The sequence below is a fragment of the Lontra canadensis genome, unplaced genomic scaffold, assembly GCF_010015895.1.
Source record: "Lontra canadensis isolate GAN:19392208 unplaced genomic scaffold, GSC_riverotter_1.0 scaffold6, whole genome shotgun sequence".
NCBI classification, from domain to species: Eukaryota; Metazoa; Chordata; class Mammalia; order Carnivora; family Mustelidae; genus Lontra; species Lontra canadensis.
The window spans coordinates 22,064,499-22,091,289 of record NW_022631000.1 but is presented as its reverse complement, the minus strand read 5'-3'; the positions used below and the strand labels follow the sequence as shown (position 1 = coordinate 22,091,289).

General features: G+C 36.1%; 1 protein-coding gene across 4 annotated transcripts in view; it reads left to right on the top strand.

The window, feature by feature from the left end:
• XRN1 (5'-3' exoribonuclease 1) overlaps positions 1-22,556 on the top strand; it is a 106,848-nt gene extending 84,292 nt beyond the window's left edge. For 3 of the 4 annotated variants that reach the window (XM_032852395.1, XM_032852398.1, XM_032852397.1), the window contains 10 exons: positions 3,542-3,603; positions 4,985-5,095; positions 5,254-5,376; positions 5,835-5,994; positions 8,323-8,504; positions 10,501-10,614; positions 10,709-10,811; positions 17,310-17,348; positions 17,717-17,877; positions 18,508-22,556. In XM_032852395.1, the coding sequence (XP_032708286.1) occupies positions 3,542-3,603; positions 4,985-5,095; positions 5,254-5,376; positions 5,835-5,994; positions 8,323-8,504; positions 10,501-10,614; positions 10,709-10,811; positions 17,310-17,348; positions 17,717-17,877; positions 18,508-18,810 (1,358 nt within the window). In that variant the 3' untranslated portion in view covers positions 18,811-22,556. The remainder of the gene's footprint in view (positions 1-3,541; positions 3,604-4,984; positions 5,096-5,253; positions 5,377-5,834; positions 5,995-8,322; positions 8,505-10,500; positions 10,615-10,708; positions 10,812-17,309; positions 17,349-17,716; positions 17,878-18,507) is intronic. The other variant, XM_032852396.1, reaches the window with a different exon arrangement.
• Positions 22,557-26,791: the final 4,235 nt, after the last annotated feature.

Sequence of the window (26,791 nt, the reverse complement as noted above, 5' to 3'; positions counted from 1 at the left end):
GTCAGTGGAACTGTTTTCTTAATTGGTGATTGGGGGTGGATTGTTCAGTGCTGTTTATAGAGATAAAGCTGACTTTTGTATATTGATTTTATATCCTGCTACCTTGCTGAACTTGTTTATTAGCCCTAATTTTTTGTGGCTTTGGCAAATAGAGATAGTGTTACTTCTTTTTATGTGATTTCTTGTATTTCTTTTTCTTGCCTAATTGCTGTAGCTAACTAAAACCACCAATGCAGTGGTGAATAGAAGTAATAGGAATGAACACCCTTAATTGTCTTGATCTTAGGAGTAAGCTTTCAGTCTGTCAGCATTAAGCCTAATATTAGCTATGGGTTTTGGTAAACGCCCTTTATTAGATGAGGAAGTTCCTTTCTGTTCTTAGGTTGTTGGTTTTGCTCCCTCTTGAAGGAATATTAGATTTTTTTCAGTTGCTATCTCTGTGCTTAATTAATATGGTAGATTCCATTGATTGTCTTTTATATGTTGAACCAACTTTGCCTTGGAATAAATCCTACTTTGTCTAGGAGTTTAATCTTTTTTATATACCACAGGATTTAATTTGCTAGTATTTTGTTGAGGATTTTATTTTAGCATTTATATACATAGAGGATAATTGTCATTTCCTTTTCTTGTGATATCTTTGATTGTGAAATCATGGTAATACTGACCTTACAGAATGTGAGGAGTAATATTTTGGAAGAGCTCAGGCTCATTCTGGTCTCTGGTAGCTGCCAGGTTATTGGTTTCACCAAAAACTGCTGGCTGCTATTTTTTAAGGCTACTTAGAGTTGTAGAGTAGGGATTGAGACTAGGGCAGGTTCAGCCATAAAGCTCACTATTGGGAGAGTCGGTCTTTTTTCTGGAGTAAATATCCCTCAGATTGCTATGGGCCTTTGATTAATTTCTGTAACTCTAAAAATTTGGATTCAGGTAATTTATGCCCATTCTCTTTATTTTTCCCCCATTTTTTTTAATTTATTTTCAGCGTAACAGTATTCATTGTTTTTGCACCACACCCAGTGCTCCATGCAATACGTGCCCTCTCTAATACCCACCACCTTGTTCCCCCAACCTTATGCCCATTTTCTTGTTCTTTTATGGAGCACAGAATTTTTAAAGGTCCTTACTCTGACTTTTTGGCTGATGTCCCCTCACTACTTTTTGAAATAAATTTTATTCAGCATAATCCAGTTACTTTTTTGTGTGTAAACACTTGCCTATTAAATTACTCTAACCTATGTTACAATTTTTTATTTAAAATATGTATATTTTGTTAATATTCTCTTACATAATATATAGATTTTTATTTCAGTCCTTCAGTAGTGCTTACTATGTTTCAGGCACAGTGGGGAATGCAGATACAGAGATGAGAATCTTCATCTTGCAGTTAGTTTTTCTCTCTCTTGATCAAAATATTCCCAAATTATTGCAAATTACTCTTTAAGTTCAAAGTATGATTTTGTTTTTCATTTGTTTTTCATTTCATTTCATTCCTTCCTTTTCATTTCATTTGTTATTCATTCATTTATTTATTCAGCTGCTGTTTATTGAGCTATATGTACAAGGTACTATTTTAGGTGGTAGGGATATATGAGTGAACCAGACAGACAAGTCTTCCAGACTAATGGACTTTACATTTTTAGGTGGAAACTGATAATAGGCAAAACAATAGCCCCCCCCCGCCGCCCGCCAAAAAACCCTATTCAATAAATTCCATAATGTGTAGTAATGATAAGTGCTATGATGAAAAATAAAGCAGATTAAAAGTATAGGTAGGGGTGGTATTTTATAGAGTAGTCACAGAATGAATGCCTCTCTGAGGATAAAACATTTGAGCAGAGACCCAAATAAAGGGATAAGCTATGCAAAACATTTGCTGGAGAGCATTCCAGCAGAGGAAATATCTCATGCAGTATCCTGAGTCTAATTTATTATATTTTATATATGCATGTATTTTATGTATATATAATATAGTATAAGAATGGTCTCTTTTTTTAAGATTTATTTATTTGAGAGAGAGAGAGAGAGAGAGAGAGAGAGGGAATGAGTGGGGGAAGGAGCAGAGGGAGAGAAGCAGACTCCCCACTAAGCAGAGACCTGACCACCACTCAGGGCTCAATCCCATGATCCCATGACCACAAGATCATGGCCTGAGCCAAAACAAGGAGTCAGATGCTCAAGCAACTGAGCCTGGGCACCCAGGTGCGCCAAGAATGGTCTTTTAAAATATTTTTCTAAAAAGCTGTTTCCAAGAAAAATATGTGGCTTTATAACTTTGGTTCAGTTTGATAACTGCTAAACTATTTTTTGCATGAATATCTGTTATTTTTGTTTCTTTTACATTTTAAGTTACCTATAGATTAATGTCCTTATAAGTCTGATAAATACAGCTTAAAGATTTTATATTTAATTGAAATATGTTGCTATTTTTTCTTCAAATTATTATTTACATGAATGTATGTAAACTACATTATTTGGAATTCCAATTTAGTTTTGGTGTGTGTCTCAACAAACGCTTAAAGTCAGTATATGTAAACTTGCTTTTTTATTTCCTTCTTTTTGTAAAATTACTTCCTTCCTTTCTCCCTTACTTCCCTTACTTCCCTTACCTCCCTTTCCTCTCCTCCCCTCCCCTTTTTATGTCCCCTCTTCTGTTCACTATCTTCCTATCTTTGTTCATTTCTTCCCTTCTCTCTTCATCCCGTCCCTACCTTCCTTCCCATACCTTCTCCCTGCTTCTTTTCTCACCTTCTCTTTCCTCCTTTGTTCCTTCCTCCTTTTTTTCCTTTCTTCCTTCCTCTTCCTTTTTTTTTTTTTTTTAAGATTTTATTTATTTATTTGACAGAGAGAACACAAGTAGAGGGAACAGGGCAAGGAGAAGAGGCTCCCTGCCGAGGAGGGAGCCCAGTGCAGGGTTCAATCCCAGGATGTTTAACTGACTGAGCCACCCAGGCACCCCTTTTCCTTCCTCTTCTAATTTGTCCTTTTCATTTTTCCTACCATTTTCCCTATTTCCTCCTAACGGGAATACTAAAATAACTTCCTAGTTTTTCTCTTACTCTCCTATCTATTTGATAAGCTACTGCCATATTTTAATCTCCCTAAAGCACAGTTCTGATCAGATCACTGCTTCTCAAAACCTTTCTGTGATTGGTTGCCCGTTTCCCATCACATTAGCTCTGTGATGCTCCTTGACCTCCAACAAAACTAGTCTAAGAGTTCCGTAAATAAATTCCTTGTTTTTTGCTTCCATTTCTTTTCTCCTGTTATTTCCTTTGCCTGGAATGCTTAGCCTTCTACTCTGCCCTTTGCAAATTTATGTTCTTGGAGACTCAATTGCATGTCACCTTTCCTTTTCCCTTATATCTGTATCTCTTCTGCTCTTCTACAAGTTTTTCAAGATGAGGGCCTTTGTCCTCTTAGAATTCTGTGAATTTTCAGCACAGCAACACAGTGCCTTGCTGTGGCAAATATTTGGTAAATTTAACTGGTTTGTAGCAATATTTTTCACTTACCAAAATTCCTATTTTCTTGTTCCTAGTTAAAGAAGAGTGTAAAAGTCCTAAAACTGAGAATCGGTTACAAAAAATGTCAAATAAACAGGTAAGCTTTCTTAAATCAAATTTCTAGTAGCCACCTTTTTTTACCATTGGTAGCTCTGTGGCATCTGAATTTTGCAGCCCTAATCCATTAAGGTGTATGACAAAAAGATTGCTGAAGTGTAGCAACTGCCTGTCACTTGGATGGGAGGTTACACAGCTAGAGTCAGGATTTGGGACTAGAGATATTTATATACACACACATATACACGCACGCAAATATATACATACATATATATTTAAAAGTTGGGTGGCCTTGAGCAATTCACTGTACCTCTCACATCCTCAACTATCTTCATCTTTTTTTTTTTAAGATTTTATTTATTTATTTGACAGAGATCTCAAGTAGACAGAGAAGCAGGCAGAGAGAGAGAGGGAAGCAGGCTCCCTGCTGAGCAGAGAACCCGATGCGGGACTCGATCCCAGGACCCTGAGATCATGACCTGAGCCGAAGGCAGCGGCTTAACCCACTGAACCACCCAGGCGCCCAACTATCTTCTTCTTTAAAATGGAGTAAAAATAGATCACTCATCTCACTCCTTGTATGTAGTCTATATATACATATGTACCTACATACATATGAACATACCTACATACATGAATATATGTATAAAATGTGTAAAAATATGTGCATGTATTCAGTGAATCATTTGAATCAACATAGCAAAGTTAATAGTTAATTCTGTGGAGTAGCTTGGTGGGAGGAAGCTGAGATCATTTATGTTTTATTTTATATAGTCTTTGCTGATCGATAAGGAGAATATACACATTTTACAATCAAAGATTAACAAATATTTACTCTAAAAACATTCAGGGACGCTAATGATATATGTACTTTCTATATGTGTATTATTTTAATAAAAAGTTTTTAAAAATTAGATCCCTTATAAGCTAGTAATTTATCAAATTTATTAAAGACAGCAGTATATTTGGCACATAACAGGTTCTCAGTAAATGGAACCCATTAATATTTAGATACCAGTAAATGGTTGACTTTTAAAGCCTTCTTTTTCTGAAACTCTTAGCTATAATTTCCTTTCTTCTAGAGAGGGTTTTATAAACTTTTTTATGGATTCTTTCTCAGAATAATGTTTTTAATGCTAAAATAAAATACATAAGATTTGAAAGAAAATTAATTATATTGAGATACAATTAGAATCACCTTATTGCCTACATTCATAATTGAAGAAAAACTTCTAAATTCATTTAGAAGTTAATGAAGATAAAGGTCTGAGTTTTTTTTCTCATCCAAGTTTACAGGTCCCCTTATGATAGAAAAGAAAATGACACATAAAAAATTTGCAGCAATTTATTTAGAACACTATTAAGTGACAGTTATTTTATTATTATATTTGCACAAAAAGCTCATTCTTACTCTTTTATAGATGTTTGGAGGGCCTGCCAAATGTAATATTAAGCTATTGAAGAGAAATGAAAGTGCAGAAGTCTCAGAAAACCAAAAGGTTGTGACTGGTTACCCAAATGCTATTGATAAGGTAAAAAACCATTCATTCAATTTCTCTTCCCGAACTTTGGCTCCTGGGAAGATGATTGACTGGAAATTATGGTATCATTTTTGTACCTAAAATTCTTAACTGTTTCCATGTCCTTCTACTTTCATCTTTCTTCATGCACAAAATATTTCTTCTTTTAGCCAAATCCTAGAATTGAGAACTTTTTAGCGTCCTTGAATATCTCCAAAGAAAATGAAGTACAATCATCTCATCATGAAGAGCCTCCAAGTGAAGAACTTTTGTCACCACAGTCATTTGCTATGGTTCGTATTTTGTAGGAGCTTTCATACTGTAGTAACTTCACTGTTGTGGCCTCTGCATACCTACCCCATGTAACTCTTAAAACAGTTTGGTCTCCTATGTACTGGAGTGTTGCATCATATTGACATTTTGTTAGGAAAACCAGGCTGCCCTGCTCAATTATTTATTTGTTTGTTTGATTGTTTGTTTTCCTCTTTAAACCATATAGCTCCCTTGCTTTTCAAACATTGCTACCAGGCAGTTTGGTTAGGTTAAGCAGAAGGATTAAGTATTGTTTTCTGTGGCAGAAAATGTGGTTATTTTTTTTCAACTCTAGATTGTTGATTTTGCTTAACTCCCTATCTGAATGTAGTTACCATCTTAATTTTTAATAATGAAACTCTTTAAAAGAAGGGTTAATAAACTCTGTAATTCTAATGTTAACTTTTGTCCATCTCTGTACCAATCATTTTCAAAACAGAAGGGAACTCGGATGCTTAAAGAAATACTAAAAATTGATGGCTCTGATGCTGTGGACCATAAAAATGAAACGAAGCAGTTTGGTAATGAAGTCAATGTTTCCTCTAATAGAAGAGATGAATATGGACTTTTCTCCCAGGCTAAACAAAATAAGAAATTAAGTATGTAAACTAAACTAAGTACTATTACTAATAACCAATATCATTTCAAAACTTCAGTTAATTTGGGGTATTTTTGTCATGTGCTTTTTGAAGATAAAACTACTTATATTTTTAAAGGAGTATAAGTAAGAGTAACAAATAAGAGTATAATTTTTATGCTTGTGTTATTAAATAATAATATAACTCTGTAACCATTAGATTTGTAGTCTCTGTCTTAGGATTACTTAAATTGTGCTATTACAGATATTCATTCTGTAGTACCCAAACATAGAAAAGTTTTTAGATTCTAGATTTTTTTTCTCAGTAATTTAAAAACAATTATGTAACTTAAGTGTGTTATTTCACTTTACTAAGATTTTAAGATTTTTTTTCTATTTACAAAATCAGAATAACATTGCAAATGACTTGTGATAATTATATGATACATATAAAGCAGTTAGCACTGTGTCTGGCTTATTATAGGTACCAATAATTGATATTAGTACTATGTTACAATAGGTTGCCTGACATAAAAATAGAAAAAGTGATAAAATCAATTAGAAATAATTAATAGATGGGGCACCTGCGTGGCTCAGTGGGTTAAAGCCTCTGCCTTCAGCTCAGGTCATGATCCCAGGGTCCTGGGATCAAGCCCCGCATCGGACTCTCTGCTCAGCGGGGAGCCTGCTTCCCTTCCTCTCTCTGCCTGCCTCTCTGCCTACTTGTGATCTGTCTAATAAATAAATAAAATCTTTTTAAAAAGAAATTAATAGAGGGGTGCCTCGATGGCTCATTCAGTTAAGCGTCCAACTCTTGATTTGGCTTAGGTCATTATCTCTGGATTGTGGGATCAAGCCCTGCATCAAGCTCCGTGCTGGGCATGGAGCCTGCTTGGGATTTTCTTTCTCCCTTACCCTCTGCCCCAACCCCTCTTTCTCTGTCCCTCTCTTTTAAAAAAAAAAAAAAAAAAAGACTGAATGTAGACATTGGAAAGTAGGTACTTATCTTAAAACTGTGAAGCCTATAGTATACCATCTGGTACATAGCCAGATTTTAATACACATCCATCATTGCTCCTACTGTCTGTGTCCCCGATACTTTAGTATTATGCCTCTGTAAATTATCTACAGAAGCCTCCTAGGAAGAATGACTAATATAAAAGTAAGTGGGGACAGAAGTTTCTAGAGGTAAAAAAATTTTTAAATAGATCTGAGTTCATTAAGGATCAAAATCTGAAACAAAATCAGAGCCTAGCTTCATTTATCTTCTATTTTAGTGAATATTAGAATAAATGATTAATTTAAAATTCCAATAACTATTAGGAAACTATCATGGTGACACACATGCTCTTAAAGTAGAACAAAATAAAATTTTAAAACAAAACTGGAAAAAGATGGTTCTACTGTCAAAAACAATTCAACTTTATTTCAGAATAGTGAAGAATATCTTATCTCTTAGAGTCAAAACCTCAGAGTCCAGCCCAAAATACAGAGTTAATCAGTTCTGTGACTTTGGGCAAGCCACTTAACCTTTTTTTAATCTGTAATAATAAGAGGTTTAGTTTCATTCTTCACTGGGATATGCTCTTGTTCTATTAGCCAGTTTATTGATCATAAAGAATGTGAACTTTCAGAATGTTTTAATCATCTTCTATAAAAGCACTTTTTAAAGGGTTACCTTTAGAAAAAACTTCTAAGCAGCATCATTTGGGAGCAACCAAACCATTTATCCATGTGTCACAGAACGTAAGATGGAATTTTGACAAGTAAGACTGAAGCCAAAGCCTCAAAACTTAAAATTTTTTTTTAAGATTTTATTTATTTATTTGACAGACAAAGATCACAAGTAGGCAGAGAGGCAGGCAGAGAGAGGGGGGGAAGGAGACTCCCCACTGAGCAGAGAGCCTGATGCGGGGCTCCATCCCAGGACCCTGAGATCATGACCTGAGCCGAAGGCAGAGGATTCACCCACTGAGCCACCTAGGTGCCCCTCAAAACTTAAGATTTAATTGTAAATCAGCTCAAGAAAACTGCTTATTCAAACATAGCTTTGCTCAAACATAGCTATATAGTCATTGCTCTCTCAAGATTTCAGGTTTTTGTAGTCAGCTACTTACAATATTTTAAAATCTTTATCTTAGTCATGTATCATTAATCAGTTATAATCATCTAAAAATCTCTATTGAATTCTTGGTTATTTTAGACAATACTAAATAATTTGCTTCATGAGAGCTTCCTTTTTTCATCTTTTAACAATTTTCTGCTTGCTATCTATAAAACTCTATAATAATTGCAGAGCTCAATATATAGTTTAATATCTGTATATATATCCTTTTCTGTTTTTTGGTAGCATCTTACATGAATAAGCCTCACAGTACTAGCGAATACCATAATGTTCAGTCTATGGACCATGTGTGTTGGCCTGCTCCCAGCCATATCCCTCCTGTGTCCACACCAGTAACTGAACTTTCTCGAATTTGTTCCCTTATTGGAATGCCACAACCAGATTTCTCCTTTCTTAGAACGCCACAGGTACAGTATACTACTGTTGCATTTATGTAACTTAGTTAACATTGAACTTAAATAAACTGACTGAAAATCTTTGGCAAAAATAATATAATGGAGCTGATTTTTTCTTTTTCTTTATGAGCAGCATAGATTTATACTTCCCACTATGGCTCACTCACATTTATGCCAGAGCCCACAGAGATGCTGACAAAGAGGAAACCTGGGCAGCACATAGCCTGGACAGATTGATAGAGCCAGGGATCTCTGTCTACAGCAGCAGCTTTCAAACTTTTGGCTTCATAAACTCCCACTGTTTTTTTTTTTTGAGGTTCTGCCAAAGTTTTTGTTTACTTGGGTTATGTTCTTATTAACTCTATTAGAAACTGAAATTGAAAAAAATTAAAAATATTTATTAAAAATAACTTTTCAAAAACTTATTGAGAAGAATAGCACTGCTCTACATTTTTGCAAGTCTTTTCCATCTCTAGCTTAATGGAAGAAGCTGGATTCTCATATCCACTTCTTAATATCAATCTCTTGTGTTATGTTTTGGTTGAAATACCTGAAGAAAATCTGGCCCCAGACAGATTGATAGAGAAAGGGAAAGAATTTTAATAATCTTTTCAGATAATGGATATTTTTTTTTAAGATTTTATTTATTTATTTGACAGAGATCACAAGTAGGCAGAGAGGCAGGCAGAGAGAGAGGGGAAAGCAGGCTCCCCACTGAGCAGAGAGCCCGATGTGGGGCTCGATCCCAGGATCCTGAGATCATGACCTGAGCCGAAGGCAGAGACTTAACTGAGCCATCCAGGCGCCCCATAATGGATATTTTTTTGATACTACATTTAAATGTGGTATTTTCTTAGAAGTTAGTTGCAGTGTAGAATTTAAAGCTATTCCAGTGGATTTTCTGTCTTCTGTATACTTGTGAGAAACTAAGAGTGGAAAAGGCAAATAGCACCTTAATATTATTATGAAAATAGTTTTGACCTCAAGGACCTCCTGAAAGGGTTTCAGGGACCCCCAGGCTGCCCTGACTGCACCTTGAGAACCACTTACTATAGGAAAGTTTGTTTTATCTTCTTTTTATCCAAGTTCTTAATACATTCTCACCTAAAACAAAGCAATCTTAAATTAATATTATTATGGGGTGCCTGGGTGGCTCAGTGGGTTAAAGCCTCTGCCTTCGGCTCAGGTCATGATCCCGGGGTCCTGGGATCGAGCCCCGTGTCAGGTTCTCTGCTCAGCGGGGAGCCTGCTTCCTCCTCTCTCTCTGCCTGTCTCTCTGCCTACTTGTGATCTCTCTCTCTGTCAAATAAATAAATAAAATCTTTAAAAAAAAATTAATATTATTACATAAAAATAAGTAGAATTTTTTTTAATTTTTTTGTAAAAGAAAAAATGTATAATAGAGAGTTATATACCTTAAAATGTGAACATGAAATTGGTCATTACCAGTAAGTCTTTTAGATTTTGACAGTTAATTCATATTAATGAAATATCTGCTATTCAGAGGAATGTGTAAAGCAGGAGTCAGCAAATTTTTTTTTTCAAGGGCCAGATAGTAAATATTTTAGGCTTCATGGTCTCTGTCACAGCTACTCAGCTGGGCTGTTATAGTATGAAAACAGACATAGGCAATACATGAAAGGACTTGACTGTATTGCAAAAATCCCAAAAACTGAAACAAACCTTATTTACAAAAACAAGCAAAAGGCCTAGTTTCCTAACCCTTGGTATAAAGAAAAAATTTTATTGGCTTTCATTTGCATTAGGATTCTTGATACTTCAGCTAGCTTGAAGAGCATTTTATTTTATAAACATTGCAAGATTAGGAAATGATTCTAAAGTTTTAGTAGGGCAACCCAAAACTAAATTGATTGCCCTTTTGAGTTTTTGAATTCTTTTTTACAGGATGTCACATGAAATTATTCTGCTTGTTTAGACTAAGCGTGGGGGGAGGAAGCCAATATCCTAGACAGTTAACTTTATAGACATTTCATATTCTCTTCTTTAGACAATGACAGTTTGCCAGGTAAAATTATCTAATGGCTTACTGGTACATGGGCCACAGTGCCATTCTGAAAATGAAGCCAAGGAAAAAGCCGCACTTTTTGCTTTACAACAATTGGTAAGAATTGATCATGACTTCTCTACTAAACTTTTAATTAATCTCTATAGATGTTTTTGTTGCATTGTCTTCTAACTTTTAAATACTTCCATAGGGCTCCTTAGGAGTGAATTTCCCTTTGCCTCCACCAATATTTCCAAATTATCCTCCTGCTGTACCACCCGGAACCATTCCTCCAGTTTTTCCTCAACCTACTGGTAAGATATTTGTCTCCTCTAAATATTTGTTATTGGGGCACCTGGGTGGCTCATTCAGTTAAGTGTCTGCCTTTGCCTCAGGTCATTGATCCCAGAGTTCTGGGATCGAGTCCTCATCAGGCTCCTTGCTTAGTGGGGAGTCTGCTTCTCACTCTCCTTCTGCCCCCCACCTCGTGCTCTCTCTCTCACTCACTCTATCTCAAATAAATAAAATCTTCAAAAAATAATAAAATAAAGGGGCATCCAGGTGGCTTAGTCATTAAGCATCTGCCTTCACCTCAGGTCATGATCCTGAGGTCCTGGGATCGAGCCCCGCATCTGGTTCCCTGCTCACCAGGAAGCCTGCTTCTCCTCCTCCCATTCCTCCAGCTCTGTGTGTGTGTGTGTGTGTGTGTGTGTGTGTCTGTCAAATAAATAAATAAATAAATAAGCAATCTTTTCATGAATTAATTAAATGAAATAAATATTTGTTAATGAGTTACTGGGTTTTTTAATTTTTTTTAAAGATTTTATTTATTTATTTGACAGACAGAGATCACAAGCAGGCAGCGAGGCAGGCAGAGAGAGGGGGAAGCAGGCTCCCCACTGAGCAGAGAGCCTGATGAGGGTCCTGAACCCAGGACCCTGAGATCATGACCTGAGCCGAAGGCAGAGGCTTAACCCACTGAGCTACCCAGGCACCCCTGAATTACTGTTTTTAAAAAGTTATTTTAAGAAGCATCATTTCGAAGAAACCAAAAAATTTATTTCAATGTCTAGGGAATGTAAGAAGGAATTAGGAGAAGTCAGTCTGAAACCAGAGCCTGTAGATTCATGTAGAAATACTATTCCCTTTTACAGCTTCTAGTGTGGCTATAGTAGGACTGTTCTTTGTTCTGGCAGCCCCTTATTCCCCAGTAGCTGCCAACAGATGAATTCAGGTTTAAGTCAGACTTCAAAGCACAGGTAGGGGAAGAGGAGAGAAAACAGACGTGGAAGTAAAAAACAGGTAAGACTTTGAAGCTGCAGATATGAAAGAAACTTGCCCTTGATGATGAAGGAAGTGAAGAATGAAGGAGTTTTTAAGCTTACTGTATATCTCTTAATATTCTCTATCTTCCTCCTTCAAATGTAGAACCTCAGTTATCGAGCAGGTAGCTCCCTGCTTTCTATAGCCATTTGGGGTCTTCATATGTTCGGAGGGAATGAAAGGGTCACTGTGGAATCAGGATTTTTGTCCAGACTCTTTTATTAACTGATTTTGAGAAAATCATGTAACTTCTTTGGAACTCCTATTTTCTTATTTATGCTAGACTATGTCCAGGATTTCTGAGACTACCATTTTGTCATTTTATCATTCTAAATCTTTAGCTCATTAAACGTGTCTTTTATCACCTCGTTTTCCTAATGGCAGTTGACTTCTTCATATCCTAATTATCATTTTTAAACCAATCATTTGTTTATTTCGAGTTTACAAAATTTCTGAGCCTACTGTGTGCCGGGTATTACTCTAGGAGCTCTACATACCTAGTCTTCTTGCAAACATTAGAAAATTTAATAATACTAATTAAACAAGTTTTCCCTTCTCTTTGCCCAAACTACATGAAACTGAATAGTAAGTGTGATTTTAAAAGTATAAACCTACAAGGACAGAGATGAAAGAGGAAATACCAGCAGATTAGAAATTTGAAAAGAGTTTGTGATGAGAAAAGCAACCGAAGGAGTAGTAACTAATTTAGCGGAGCATGAGTAAGTTACAAACTAAAATATCTGTAGAAGATAATACAAATTAGTTGATGAGTAGCTCATCCCTGACAGATACCAAGAGATTCAGAACTTAGAGGTGTCAGAAGCTATCAGCGCTTCCAGTGAGGCATGGGCTGAAAAGAGGAGGGTTGTTTCGAAGTCTGTATGTGGAGGAATGGGACTGTTCCTCAGATCCTTTCCCCACACAGGCAGTTGCCTCTTCAGGCAGAGCACTGGAGGTATGTTCTCCAGAAGGTTTCCTAGATATGGGGACACCAGGCACAGAGTAGAGATATAAGACTGAAAACTGATATTAAGGTAAATTTCCTTTTTGCCATCCTGTTCTCAGTTTGTAGCCAGCCATAGCTCATATAGGAAGTAGGAGATGGTTCTTTTCAGAAATTCATTGAACTGTAAAGAAAAGACCTAATGACTTTTGGAAGAAAGACCAAAAGGCTGGCTCACCACCAAATACGAAGTGGATCTTTCTAGGGCTATTCTAGAGAGAAGCTCTCAAGTCATGTAGCCCCTTAACACAAACACTGCTTCTAATCACAGTTTTAGTGCTCTTTAATATGAATAGATACAAGACTGTGAGAGATCTGGAACATTTGGGGGAAATCCCTAACATTAAAAGAGAGAGAGAATGTAGGAAGTAAAACTTCAAAGATAGCTCATGGTTAATATTCTTAAAGAGATAAAACAGTATTGCAACTAAAATATAAGAACAAGAATGTAAGAGGGAAAAAAAGAATAATTGGAGAATAAGAACTAAATTGTTAAGTTGAAATTTTAAATTCCAAGAGATAAAGCCTTAGCAAAGCCAAAGAACTCTCAGGAAGAATAAGATAAAAAGGGGAAAATCAGAAAGAATGGAGATTTAGAGGAAGAGTACACAGATCCAGGACCTGTCTAATTGGAGTTCTAGAATAAAGAACCAAAGACAAAGATAGGAAAGGAAGAAAGTATCAAAGAAATAAGATAAAAATGTTTCCTGGACTAAAGGACATGCAGCTCTAAATTGAAAGGGCCACGAAAAAAGAGATTGCCTTGAAATTGAGAATACCAAATGATAAAGAGGTTGTCTGAAGAGAACTGGGAAGCACTGAGCATTGAATACATCAAAATTCTGAGGCAGAATTAGTTTTATCTTAGATTTCGTTGTATAGTCAAACTATAAGTCTAGTACAAGGTGGAATAAAAACGTTTTTAGACATGCTAATCTCCTCCTTATGTTCTTCTCCTTAAGAAGCTAGAGGATTGATTATATGTTCCAGCAAAACAAAGTAGTTGTAAGAGAGACAGAAAGAAAAGGAGAAAGAAAAAAGGAAGACACAAAGAAGGAAAGAAAAAATTAAAGAAAAACCATAAGACTACACCACAAGAGGTCTAGTATACTAATGCAATGAATGGAAGTCCCAATGTGCCAGCTCCTCAGCAGGTCTAGAAAGTAACTCTTCCCAATTGGAAGAGCAGAGGGAGGTCTTAGAAGGTAAGATAGTTATCTGATAAATGGACAGCATCTGGAAAAACATCAAGGATAAGTACATAGAAGAGTTAGAAGAGTAAGAAGTTTTAAGAAGATAATTACTTTTAAAAGAGTAGGGACGCCTGGGTGGCTCACTTGGTTAAGCGTGTGTCTTTGGCTGAGGACATGATCCCAGGGTCTGGGATTGAGTCCTGCATTGGACTCCCTGTTTAGCGGGGAGCCTACTTCTCCTTCTGCCTGCCGCTCCATCTGCTTGTGCTTGCTCTCTTTCTCTTTCTCTGTCTCCCTCTGACAAATTTAAAAAATCTTTAAAAATAATTAAATTTTTTAAAAAACGGTAAAACGTTTTACAAGAAAACATAATCAGAGTACCTACTTGGCTCTGCAATGACAATATTTACAGAACCACATACTGTAAACCCCACTTATATATTTAAACAAATATATTTGTTTAAATCATAAATCATAAATAATGATATATTTTTATTGGAAAAACAAAGCAAGTAGTAAGCAGTGATATAAAATAATTTTGATTTTGATCGACCTGAATTCTGATCTATCTTACTAGGAAGTCAGTAGACCTAAAAATGCCTAACATTGAAAAATCAGTAGTAGTAGAAGCAAATTATTGAACAGTGGTAGAAATAAACAGCTTAAACAGTTAAACCTGGGATCATCTACTCTATTATGTTGAAAATATTTTTATTACAATGTGTATATACTACTTTGACTTTTTAAGAAAATGTAATTTAAGGACGTAAGTTCCTGAGTAGCAAAACTAGCATTCATACACAAGTCTTTCTAACTCCAAAGTCCATGGTTTTGTTACTGTACTGCACTGGTATTTCTTCAACTGTATAAACAATGCTTTAGTCATAAAATTTTTGTGACTGAATAAATCTGATGTTTTCAGGGGCGCCTGGGTGGCTCAGTGGGTTAAGCCTCTGCCTTCGGCTCAGGTCATGATCCCAGGGTGCTGGGATCGAGCCCCGCATCGGGCTCTCTGCTCAGCGGGGAGCCTGCTTCCTCCTCTCTCTCTGCCTGCCTCTTCTCTGCCTACTTGTGATCTCTCTCTCTGTCCAATAAATAAAAATAAAATCTTTAAAAAAAAAAATCTGATGTTTTCATATAGCTCAAGGAAGTAAGTTCACTGTGACTTCCAAAATCTAATTTGACAGCTTTTCTCTTTCAAAAGTGAACCCAGTAACTACATATAAATCTTTAGTATAATTAATATGTGTAGGTTATGAGATGTATTATCTAAAAAGAATGATTGTTTTTCCACTTATCGATATTTTACAGTTTGATATTTTTGCCTTTTTTGTGTTAATTATTACACTTATGTTCATTAGTATATCATGTTTATGATACTGTATTCCTACCTCCCAAGAATTTTAAGGTTATAATTGGAAATCTTTTGGTCTCATAATAGGTGTTCTCCCATGGTCCAATTCAATTGGACCATATTATACATGATATAAGTAAAAGCCAAGAGATTTCAATGTTAATCAGGAGAAAAAAATGAATCATCAGATTAACATTTTAAAGTTATTTTATAGATTTCTATTTTCTGGTATTAAAAGTCCCAGTGGAAAACAAGTGGAGGAAAGTGTATTTCATATTTAGAACAGTGATTTTTTGAGGGGGAAATTGTGGAACTGATCCTTGCAGAAGATTAATATAGCATCTTTTAAACAGATCTTGTTAACATTATGACTGGCACCAAAGTTGCTTATAGTTAGTAGTACTAAGACCTGATTTTCTGAATATTTTTAGCATTTTTCATATTAAAAGTTGTCTTCATCCTAGATGTTGTACATGTGTAATTCAAAACACTAAAATATATGATTTTTTTCCTGATGCCAAAATTTCTTAAGTGGCTGAATTACTAAGCTATACTGTCTCTTAAGTGGCTGAATTATTAAGTTATACTGTCTTACAGGTTTGGCTGCCTTTTTATCTCTCTGAAAAGAAGTTTTGAATACAGTGCATATCTTCTTCAGTGGTGTTGTGCTAATGTCCCACTTGTCATTTTTTTAAAGAGTTTATTTATTTATTTTAAAGAGAGGGAGAGAGAGCACATGTGCCAACTGGGGGAGGGGCAGAGGAACAAAGCAAGAGAATCTCAAGCAGACTCCACACTGAGCGCAGAGCCCAGCTTTGGGCTTGATCTCACAACCCTGAGATCATGACCTGAGCTGAAATCAAGAGTCAGATGCCCAGCTGACTGAGCCACTCAGGCACCCCAGGAATCTGTATTGATAACAAGCTCCACAGGTGGATTCTTACACAGCCACTACCAGTGCAGCATTTAGAAACTACTACATTAAATGATGACAAGTTTGGGGCACATGGACAGCTCACTCGGTTAAGAGTCCAACTCTTGGTTTTGGCCCAGGTCAGGATCTCAGGGTTGTGAGGTAGATCCCCACATCAGGCTCCCTGCTAGGCATGGAGCCTGTTTAAGATTCTGTTTTCCTCTCCCTCTGCCCCTCCCTCCTCTTTAAAAACAAAGAGACACACAAAAACTAGATTCCTTGGATTCCTCAAAAAATTAAGAATAAGGGATCATATGATCCAGCAATCTGTTCTGGTTATTTACCCAAAGAAAACAAAAACACTAATTCAGAAAGATGTATGCATGCTTTTGGAAGAAACCTGAATGTCCATCAAAGTAAAACTGAGAAAAGCAAATACCGTATGATTTCATTTATATGTGGAATCTCAAAACAAAACAGAAACGGACTCATAAATGTAGATTAAACTAGTGGTTACCAGAGGAGAAGGGAGTGGGGGATGAGCAAACAGGTGAAGGGACTGAGGTACAAACTTCTAGTTATAAAATAAACAAGTCACAAAGACAAAAGGAACAGCAGAGGGAATATATTCAATAATATTTTTAATAACTTTTTATGGTGACAGATAGTAACCACACTTATGGTGAGCACTTTGTTGTACTCACTGTACTCAACTGTTGTACACCTGACACTCGTATTATATTGTATGTCAACTGTACTTCAAAAAATACAGAGTCCTGGTTCCCTCCAAGTCTGATAGGCCTGGGGGGGTCTTCCCCAGGAATCTGTATTTCACAAGCTTCCCAGGTGATTCTGATACACAAATCAGTTTTGGAAACCATGGTTCAGTGTACATTTAGTAAGAAACAAAATGTAATTTTTAAAAATCCTTTAATTAAGAATACTAGAATAGGGAAAAGAAAGATTCTGCATGTCAAATGAAAGTGATCAGATTTCAAGACTTGAGCTTTTTTGGTTTTTTTGTAGGCTGGGATCACTATGGAAGCAACTTAGCATTGGGGGCAGGTGAGATCCTTAAGATTTCTCTCTTTGTGCCCTGACTTTTCTCCCCCAAGGGACAGTTTCATGATCCTTTTATTAAATAGTATTACAAATATTCCTAAAGCTCATATAACTGTATGGTACTCTTGGCCTTTGTAAGCCAGACAGCATAATGACAAGCTAACTTATGCAAATACTTCACAGTCCTAAGGGGGGCTCATGAGGTGGAATGTTGTAAGCAAAATGGATTACGAGTTCAGTGTATGCCCTTTGTCAAGATGAAAAACAAAAAACAAAAACAAAATAAAGGGGGCAGCAGAAAGAGATCTTAGATTTCAGGACTCTGATAACACCATTTTACTAAAAAAGAAATTGTCCATGATTTTTAACAGCTAATATAATGCCTTCATCATCTCACCTCTTTGGCTCCATGCCATGGGGACCACCAGTGCCAGTTCCTGGGAAACCATTTCATCATCCTTCATATTCTGGGACCATGCCAATGGCTGGGGGAATGCCAGGTGGTGTGCACAATCAGTTCATACCTCTACAGGTGAGATCTGAAAAGAGAATTACTATATTTTTAAGAGAGTAATTTGCTAATGCTCAAGGACTGTTGAGAAAAATTTGCTTACTTAATTATTACTGATTAAAGGCCAATCAGAAACCCAGTACTGGTCCGGGTGCTAAGAATATATATTAATGACCCATGCTCAGGGTTCCTGGCTGGCTCAGTCAGTAGAGTATACGATTCTTGCTCTCAGGGTCTTGAGTTCAAGCCCCACGTTGAGTGTAGAGATTACTTTAAAAAAATATATATATATATATATTTTTTTTAAGAATATATATTATGACCATCAGTGACCAGTCTGACCTGGTCCCTGCTTTCTTGAGTTTGTGTTCCAATAAATAACAATAATTACAGCAAGTAATATCCTTTTCTAGCACAAAGTGATTTTAAAATCAGGAATATAAATTGTTTTTAATTTATAGAGAATTTTAAAATTTTCTTTATGTTTAAGTTATGGAGAATTTTTAAATTTCCTTTAATTTCTTAAGTCTGGTTTGTAGACTGTAAGTGGAAGTCACAGGTCAGCATGATTGACAACTATTAGCAACATGGTTTATGACACTAGTTTTTTCTGTGTACATTGATAATTAACAACACTTTTATTCCTTAAAGGTTACTAAAAAAAGGGTTGCAAATAAAAAGAACTTGGAGAGTAAGGAGGCCCAGAGTTCTCACGCTACCCCACTTCAGACTAGCCAGCCAGGGTCTTCCAGTGGCACCAAAGTGATTCCACAGGAGAGTTCATCCACTTCCTTAAAGTCCTCTCAGATTACTCAGCCTGCGTCTTCTTTTCAAGTTGAAGCTGCCTCCCAAGGCCATAGTATGTCTCATCACAAGTCAACACCAAGCTCTTCTTCAAGAAGAAAATCAAGAAAACTGGCCGTCAATTTCGGCGTTTCCAAGCCTTCTGAATAAATCTGGTACCTGGAATTAAATTAATTTCTTTCCTTTCCACCCACCTTTTTAGAAATCCACATCTGTGTCTCATAAAAAATTAGAATGTGCTATTTTAAAATAGTACATTTTGATTAAAAATTTTCCTTTCAGTTAAAATTTTTTAATTTGTCAGGCACTTTTCATGCTATATCAAATTGCGCATCTTAAACATGCGCAGTTTGTTTTACATCAATTATACCTCAGTAAAGCTATAAAAAAGAAAAACTAAATTAAACCTTGTGTTAAAATAGTATCAGTGGACTAAGCATTAAAATGTACCACTCTAACTCTTGGCCTCTCATCAACAGAACTATCCTGAACCATGAATTAGACATCATAGTGCAATAATAAAAATTTTTTTTATACTATTGAGGGATAATTAAATGGAGCTTGAAAATTGGGCCTCAATCTACTGAATGTGGATTTTATTTCTCTTTTTAATGATGTGACAGGTTTGTCAGGAGAATGGCTCTTATTTATAAGTATTTTAACTTACATTTTGTTGTCTCTGAGGGTCCTTTAGACCTGCTGTGAAATGATCACACGTGTTGTGGTGCTGCCAGTTTTGCTTTATTCTAAATTTTGTACCAAAGCAACTTTAGAAACTGATCAGAGTATTTCATTTAACTGCTTAGAACTATAAATAGCAATCTAGATTTGAGCAAGTAATTACAATTTTTTAGATTACTCAAGAACCAGCATTAGAAATTTCTAATAAAATTAAGTTTCAAAATCTACAGGGTATAACGACTACAAATTAATCTTCTAATAGAATAAAATAAGATATATTAATCATGTTGTTAGTTGAAATAAATTGTGTTATTCTTTTGTATAGCTTTTTACTTGCTTAAACATATATGAGAGCTTCTTTGTTGGTCCATGTGTAGTGTTTCTTGAGATTGATGAAATTCTAATTTTTAAAAAAATTCTGAGGTGTGCTATAATACAGGCACAATCAGTTTGTGATGTACTTTATTTACATGACAAACGCCTGTCTCATTCTGTTTCCATATTTTTAGCTTTATGCTGAACTGTTCAGTGACTCTGGCATTTTGTCCTTGCATGTCATGTGTGAAGTGTGTATTGTTCAAGCTGTGGCTGTTGAAATCATTTTAGAATTTATGAAAATTTCTCAGTGGTACCAGGACCTGAGTTTTTTTATATATGTATATAAATATGTACACACACATATATATATTTATCCTTTAGTTTTTGTGATATGCTTATATTTTTAAGGAAGTAAGTTATCATAATTTTTTAAAAAGTAGGAACCATAATGTTTATATGGAGCTACTTATTATTATATCCAGTTTCATTTAACTCATTAAAAACCCTGCCATGAGTCCTAAAGTAGTCTGTTTGTTTGTTTTTTAAGTGCTGGTATTGAACTAAATGGATTCCTTTCTCTAACTGCTGATTTCAGAGTTTCTCTAAATGTAAATAGGACATTTGTATATTAGTAGTGCCTTTAGTGTAAGAGATAAGTGTTCATTATCTGTCATTTAGTATAGTCATGTGAGTTTCTGTGATTTTATTTTCTATTAATTTTCTAGATTCCGATGTTCATTGGTTCCCAGCATGTCCTTGTTGGGAATGTTTATCTGTAGTGGGATCTTGAATAATGAAGCTCAAGTAATTCTGTGTTTGTCCTTAGTGTCCCACAAACTCTCTCTTTGTTTTAAAAGGAAATCTGTATTATGAGAATACAATACAAAAAAGTTAAATTGTGATAATAATGTTCTGTTAACCTCTTAACTACTTTAAAGTATGTAATATTTTTTATCTTATGTACCTGTACAAACTCCAGCATTCAAGAATTGCCTCGCTCATCACTGCTGTGTGGCCCCTCTAAAAACAGCGTACAACCCACATCTTTTTTAGAGTACAAAGGAAGGAGCATGTGCCATCTTCTGAAAACTCCAAGAAAATTTCAAAAAGCATATTGCCACCAGACCCATAGGATATTTCCCCAGTGTTTGAGCAAAGTGAGCTGATAATTCTACATGAATAGGCAGCAAAAGTGTTTTCTTTTTATTCCTTCCTCCCTTTTTAAAAAAACACATAGTATTCTAAAGGTCAAGATTGAAGAGAGATTAAAATATAGGAAAGAGCTTGATAATGACGAGATTAGTGGTCAGGCCTTCATCTTTTCCTTTCCCTTTGTAGACCTATTCCAAATGTGGGCATGAGATCAATAGGAGATCAGCAGGACTTGTGCCTCCCTGTGCAGGACATAAGGAACAGAGATAAAAACAGATAAAAACAGAGTTTTTATCTCATGATAATCTTGAGGAGACTGGATTCGTTGATAGTATGGGAAACTTACAATTTTTCTGTCTTGGATTGGGCAAACTCAGATGGGCTCAAAGTTTAGAAATATGCCCATTTGACTGTTGAATCTGCTATAAACTTTCTGTGTAAGCTGTGGTCTCAATAGGGCACAGCAGAGCAGAGTCCCCAGATTGCTTCATGCTTCCACATAACCAAGTTAGTTCCACGTAACTAAATATTCTTATTCAGTTAATTTCTCTCTTTTTTTTTTTTTTAGTGCATTAAGTGAATTTTGAAATTGATTCTTCTAGTTTCATTGTTCCTTGTTACAATTGCCTGCATTGCCTGATCATCACCTAGTTTTATAATTGGACAAAATCTATTAATTGATTTAAACATCATGTAGACTAAGGTCTTAAACATCTGAGAGTCAGTTGCATGAGACATTAATTTTGCCTGTCAGTGTACCTTGGTTTCAGTTTAAGATGTTGCTTGCTTTTCAGAGGGATAAGGAGTTCTTTTAAAACTGAAAAGATAAGGTTTGTTTCAGTTTTTGTTTCTATTAGGAGAGATGAAGAACTCTTGATGCAGGTTTTTTGTTGTTTTTCCTTTCCTATGATCAGGTATTTGCTTTGGTTTTAGACTGTTATTTTCAAACTAATCTAGAATCTTCATTTAAGGGGAGAAGCAGTGAGGGAGGACTTGGAAGAAAGAAACCAATTAAATAAGATACTTTCAATCACTGCATTTTCAGACTATATTCTATCTTTCTAGATCAAGGAAGCAGATAAGTTGCAGGGGCTTTTTTAGTCACTTTTCATCTGTTCTATTTGTATTAATGAATCATACTTTTTTGTAGTGGTTGTCTAATTTTTACCTTAGGGTGAATAATACTGTCCAGATCTCCACTGAAGTTAGGCCTAATGTGTTTGGTCTCGTTTTTCAGAGTATCTTTTTTAAAGCAACAGTCTACAATTTCCCAGCTTTTCAAGCTTGCTATGTTTCTTAGGGTCATCTTGCTTCCAAACTGTGTTTTTACTATAGAGGAGAATTAATTTATTGGAGAGATATAACTGTGACAAGTTTTGTCTACTTAAAAAAAAAAGTCACTTAAGTTCCTTTATCATTTTTCTAGAGATAGTGATAGCACTCAAACTGGTAGTGTTCTTTATGCATATTTTGTAAGCTTCGTCAATGGAACAGTCTTTTTCACAGGAGCATCCTTTTCTAGTCAGAATAAAGCTAAAAATTCCAGAAATGAATACTTTCAAATGACCTGGTTCGTAATTCCATCAGACCTCTACATCTTCCGTCAGGGAGCAGGAAGAGACTGTGTTGAAACAGACAGACAAGAGTGGTGAGTCAGCAGGCATGTGGAAGTGTCCCTATTACCATACCATACTGAGGTAACAGCTCTGGTATTGCTGATCTTTTTTTTTTCCCCCAGAGAGGGGGGGGGAAAAAAACCACATGTAAAATAGTTTTAGTAATTAAAAATATCAGCAATCTATAGCTGCTTTTGTGTTTGTGTGTATGTCAGTGAACCAGCAATTATGCCTTGCTCAATCAATGCATTCAGCCATCTCAAGTGCAATTTGTGATGGAGACTCTGGTTTCCAGTAGATAGTTTTACATAGTAAAACCTGCAAAAATTAATTTTTTCCCAGCAGTACACCCATGGCTTTTGATTTCAACAATTGGTATACTTTTAAATTGCCTAGGCCAAATAATTAAGTTCATACAGATGTTTTAGTAATTTGAAGCCAAATTCTCATACCGTTTCTCATGAATAATGGGACTGAGAATTTGGTCCACAGTTTGCTTTAAGTTCTTTTACTCCTTTTCCTTTACAGCTAAGGGGCTCTTTCCTTTGTTTTGGGGTTTGGTTTTTTTGTTGTTGTTTTGTTGCCTCAGGTCTCTTAAATTTTCTTTTGCTTGCACCCAGTTGCTTCTTTGAGGGTTTTCCTCTATTTTGATATATGGGTAATAAATAGTGTGTTGTATCAATCAAAATGTTCAATATTCTATTCATTTAAACAATATAATTCATACATATGTACCTTAATTCATTTCTTTTCTCACATAGCTATTTTATAAGTAACTGGAATTTTTCATTAGATCTTATACAGAGCAGTATTTTATTAAAAATTGAAAAGGGAAGACTTTTATGTGCTCATTTTGTAGTTTTTGTTTTTTAAATATCTTTACATTATCTGCAATTAAAGTGTTTTAAACTTGCATTGGAATGGACTCCGAATGTATTTTTGTGTTAAGTTGTACATTTGTAGATCTCTAGCATGAAGTTAGCCTCAAAATGTTGTGCAGAAGGATTTTAAAATATAAGAGTCACTGAAAGAGTTTAAAAATCTATACATGTTAAATGCTATATGGATTTTAATTAAACACTTGAGAATGATTTCATAAGCTGTTTGTTCTTGTATATTTACATTACTATCAAAAGTAGGAACATTATAGTATTCACTTTAACCCTCTATCCTTTTACATCTGTGTTTTGAATCTATGTCATTTAGAGTAAACTGAGACAGATTGCTTGGTGGAAAAAGTCTGTGAAGATTGTAGATTCCGATGGCCACTGTTCAGAACCTTACTCTACTTACTACTGGTTGTAAATAAATGGTTATCATATTAGCATTGCCAAGTGATGTAAAGCCAAAGCCTCAGTTTCTTCATCTTCTGAAAGATGAAACACTCTTGTGTTGTTACTATGTATAAAGCACTAGGTACATACTAGGTGTATTACAAATGTTAGTAAATAAGGATTTGTCCTGTGTATATGAAAATCTTTTAACTGGGTCCCAAACACAGAGTCCTCTGGATGGTGCCAAATACCTCTATGTTTTTCCCACTGCGTCACTCTCCAGTGTCCAGTTCATAGAGTCCTTGTGCTTCACTTGGGCATCTGGGAGACTCGACTCTGTTTTTCTTTTTCCCCATCACAATCCTCACTATCTTTTCTACCATGCAAGGGAAGGTTCTTACAGAGCCTCATAGAAAGAGACTTCATTTTCTACTGATAAGACTGGGCAATCTATAAGTAACATCTTGCTAATATCAGCCATGCCTCACAATGTAACTCTTGACACAGTATTTTACCCAAATCTCCCAATGATATTAGTGGAAAGGAGTTGGAAAGAAGGGTTAAGGAGGGAAGAAAATTTCTTCCTACTCTATCTGCTTCCAGTTCTGCCCTATAAACCTCAGACTGCCTCTCAACTTGTACTTCCCTCAAGATCCCAAGGAGAAATCACATCCTGATAGAGTATTTGGCCCCCTGATCCAGCAGGAGGCCTGTGGTGTAGGCTTACCAGTAGAGACTTAGCAAGCTATTTTTCCACTTCATTCCCCCAGTTTGTCAGATCCTCACACTGAGATCCGTTGTAACCACCCCTCTTCACCCCAACTCTACAGCATCCTTGGGGCTTCCTTCCAATCTTGGTACCAATCTTCTGATATGAGCATCAAAACTAAACAAACCAGGGCACCTGGGTGGCTCAGTCAGTTAAATGTCTGCTTTCAGCTCAGTTCATGAACCCAGAGTCCTGGGATGCAACCCCCTGTCCAGCTCCCTGCTCAGTGGGGAGTCTGCTTCTCCCTCTGCCCCTCCCATGTTCTTACTGTCTCTCAAATAAATAAATAAAATCTTAAAAAAAAAAAAAGATTTAAAACAAAACAAACCAAAACCCACTCAAGCTAGTTTAAGGAAAAGAACTTTGTTTCAGGAAATTGGGGCATTCTTAACAGAATCCAATCCAGGAAGTACAATCAGGCCTCCCAGGAACTGGACCTTAGTCAGGGGCTTACTGTCCAGTTCACTCTGTCTCCTCTGCACGGGGCTATAAGGCCTGTAACTCTGTAGATCAGGACACTCATCTGTAGTAGGGGTGAGAGGGGAGCAGAGGGAAGGGCAGGTTATTTTGAGAAACTGCCCCTACTGGGGCTGTGAGTTGATAAGGAAATGCCAACCCCTCTAAGACAGGCTCTTAAGCAACAACCATATCCTGAGCCAGCAATCCTTACAGTTTTTACATAAAAAAAGGCCTGCAAAACAGTTTAAGGTAATTGTAACCAAAGCTCACTGTAGGATGTGCTTGCAAACCGCTCTCATCAAGGGTTATCCCTGTTAAACTTAAACTTGGAAAATGGTTGCCTTTAGAATTTTCCAATAGTTTATGGAGTAACTGATTCCTACAGTTGTGGGAGTCTTAGCCATGTTTCACTGAGTTTCTAGATAGAGGATGAACAAAAAGTCTACTCATCATGAAATGCTTACTAAGTACCTAATATCCCAAGCCAGTGTTACAAATGGTTCACACAGATAACTCCTTTAATCCTCATAACCCTATCATGTAAATAGGTTTTACCTCTGCAATAGTCCTGACTCCAAATCCTACACTCTGAAGCACGTTGCTATACTAGAAGGCTCAGGTTTCATAATCTATTTACATCAACACTGTGTCATTATATTATGAATAGATTCTCATTCATTTTATTTGCTTTTTATTGGTATTTTTTAAGGGTTTAACACGAACAAAGTATTAACAAATGTAAGACCTCATCTTGACTTATTGACATAAAGTCAATAGAAGAGGGACAAATAAACCACCAGGCACAATAGCAGTATAACCAGTACACAAGAAGGGAACCTCATAGGCTGGAAAGGTATCAGTTTCTTTTCTGAAGGAGCTACATCCCAAAGGACTTCTGTGAAGGGAGGAGACTGATCAGGACTGAATTATGTGTGGTGCTAATTAAGAGAGGTCAGAAGTAAAAAGGCAAAGGTAGACACTAGATCATAAGGAACATTGCAGACCATGTTAAAGTGTTTGAATTTCATCCTAGAGGCTGTCTTAGTCCATGCTGTTTTACCTGGATGTAACAAAATCCCACTTAAACTAGCTCAGGAAAAAAATAACATGAGGGTGGAAGTAGAAGATTTATCATGCAGATGCAGGAAAATTGCCTAGAATCCAAGAGGAAGAACACAGCTGGGCTTCAAAACGGCCTGGTCCAAGAACAAGAAAGCTATCAGGAACATAGGTATTTACCTTTCTAGTCTCACCTCAGCCTATCTAACACTCATGGCTTCCATGTTCCAGCTGTACACTGCTTCATTTCCAGCAACCAGTCTAGGACTAGCATGTCTCCATCTCAACTCCAGATGGGCTGAGTTTGTGTCAGATGTTCATCTGCACCTAGGCAAGTAAGGTCAACTAATATAAACATGGCTGCTGTGGCCCATTCCTATGGAGGAGTGTTCTTTATAGAGCAAGATGGGTCAGGATGGGACTACATCCCCAGAAGCCCTTCCTTTAGGAGCTATTAATATGATTTTAAGAAGGGTGGCATCATATAGACTTTTTTTATTAGAGAGAGGAAATCATAGAAAGCTGTTTCAGTAATCCAAGTACAAATGAAGCAGCTGCATCAATTCTTAGACACTCTTCTATTGTTCAGTAGGTTGGATATCAAAGTGAAAGAAGAAATGTGGAATCAGGATCAACCTTCTCAGGTTGACCCATTAATATTTTACCAGAGATCCTCTCTGGTATATTGCAGTTCATGGTGTATTTGGTCACAATGCCTTCCTGAGAAGAACTACTTTCTCCCATATTCTCCATATATGACCTGCTGAGTCTCTTTTTTGTCTAAGAAATATGAGTTCTTTCCA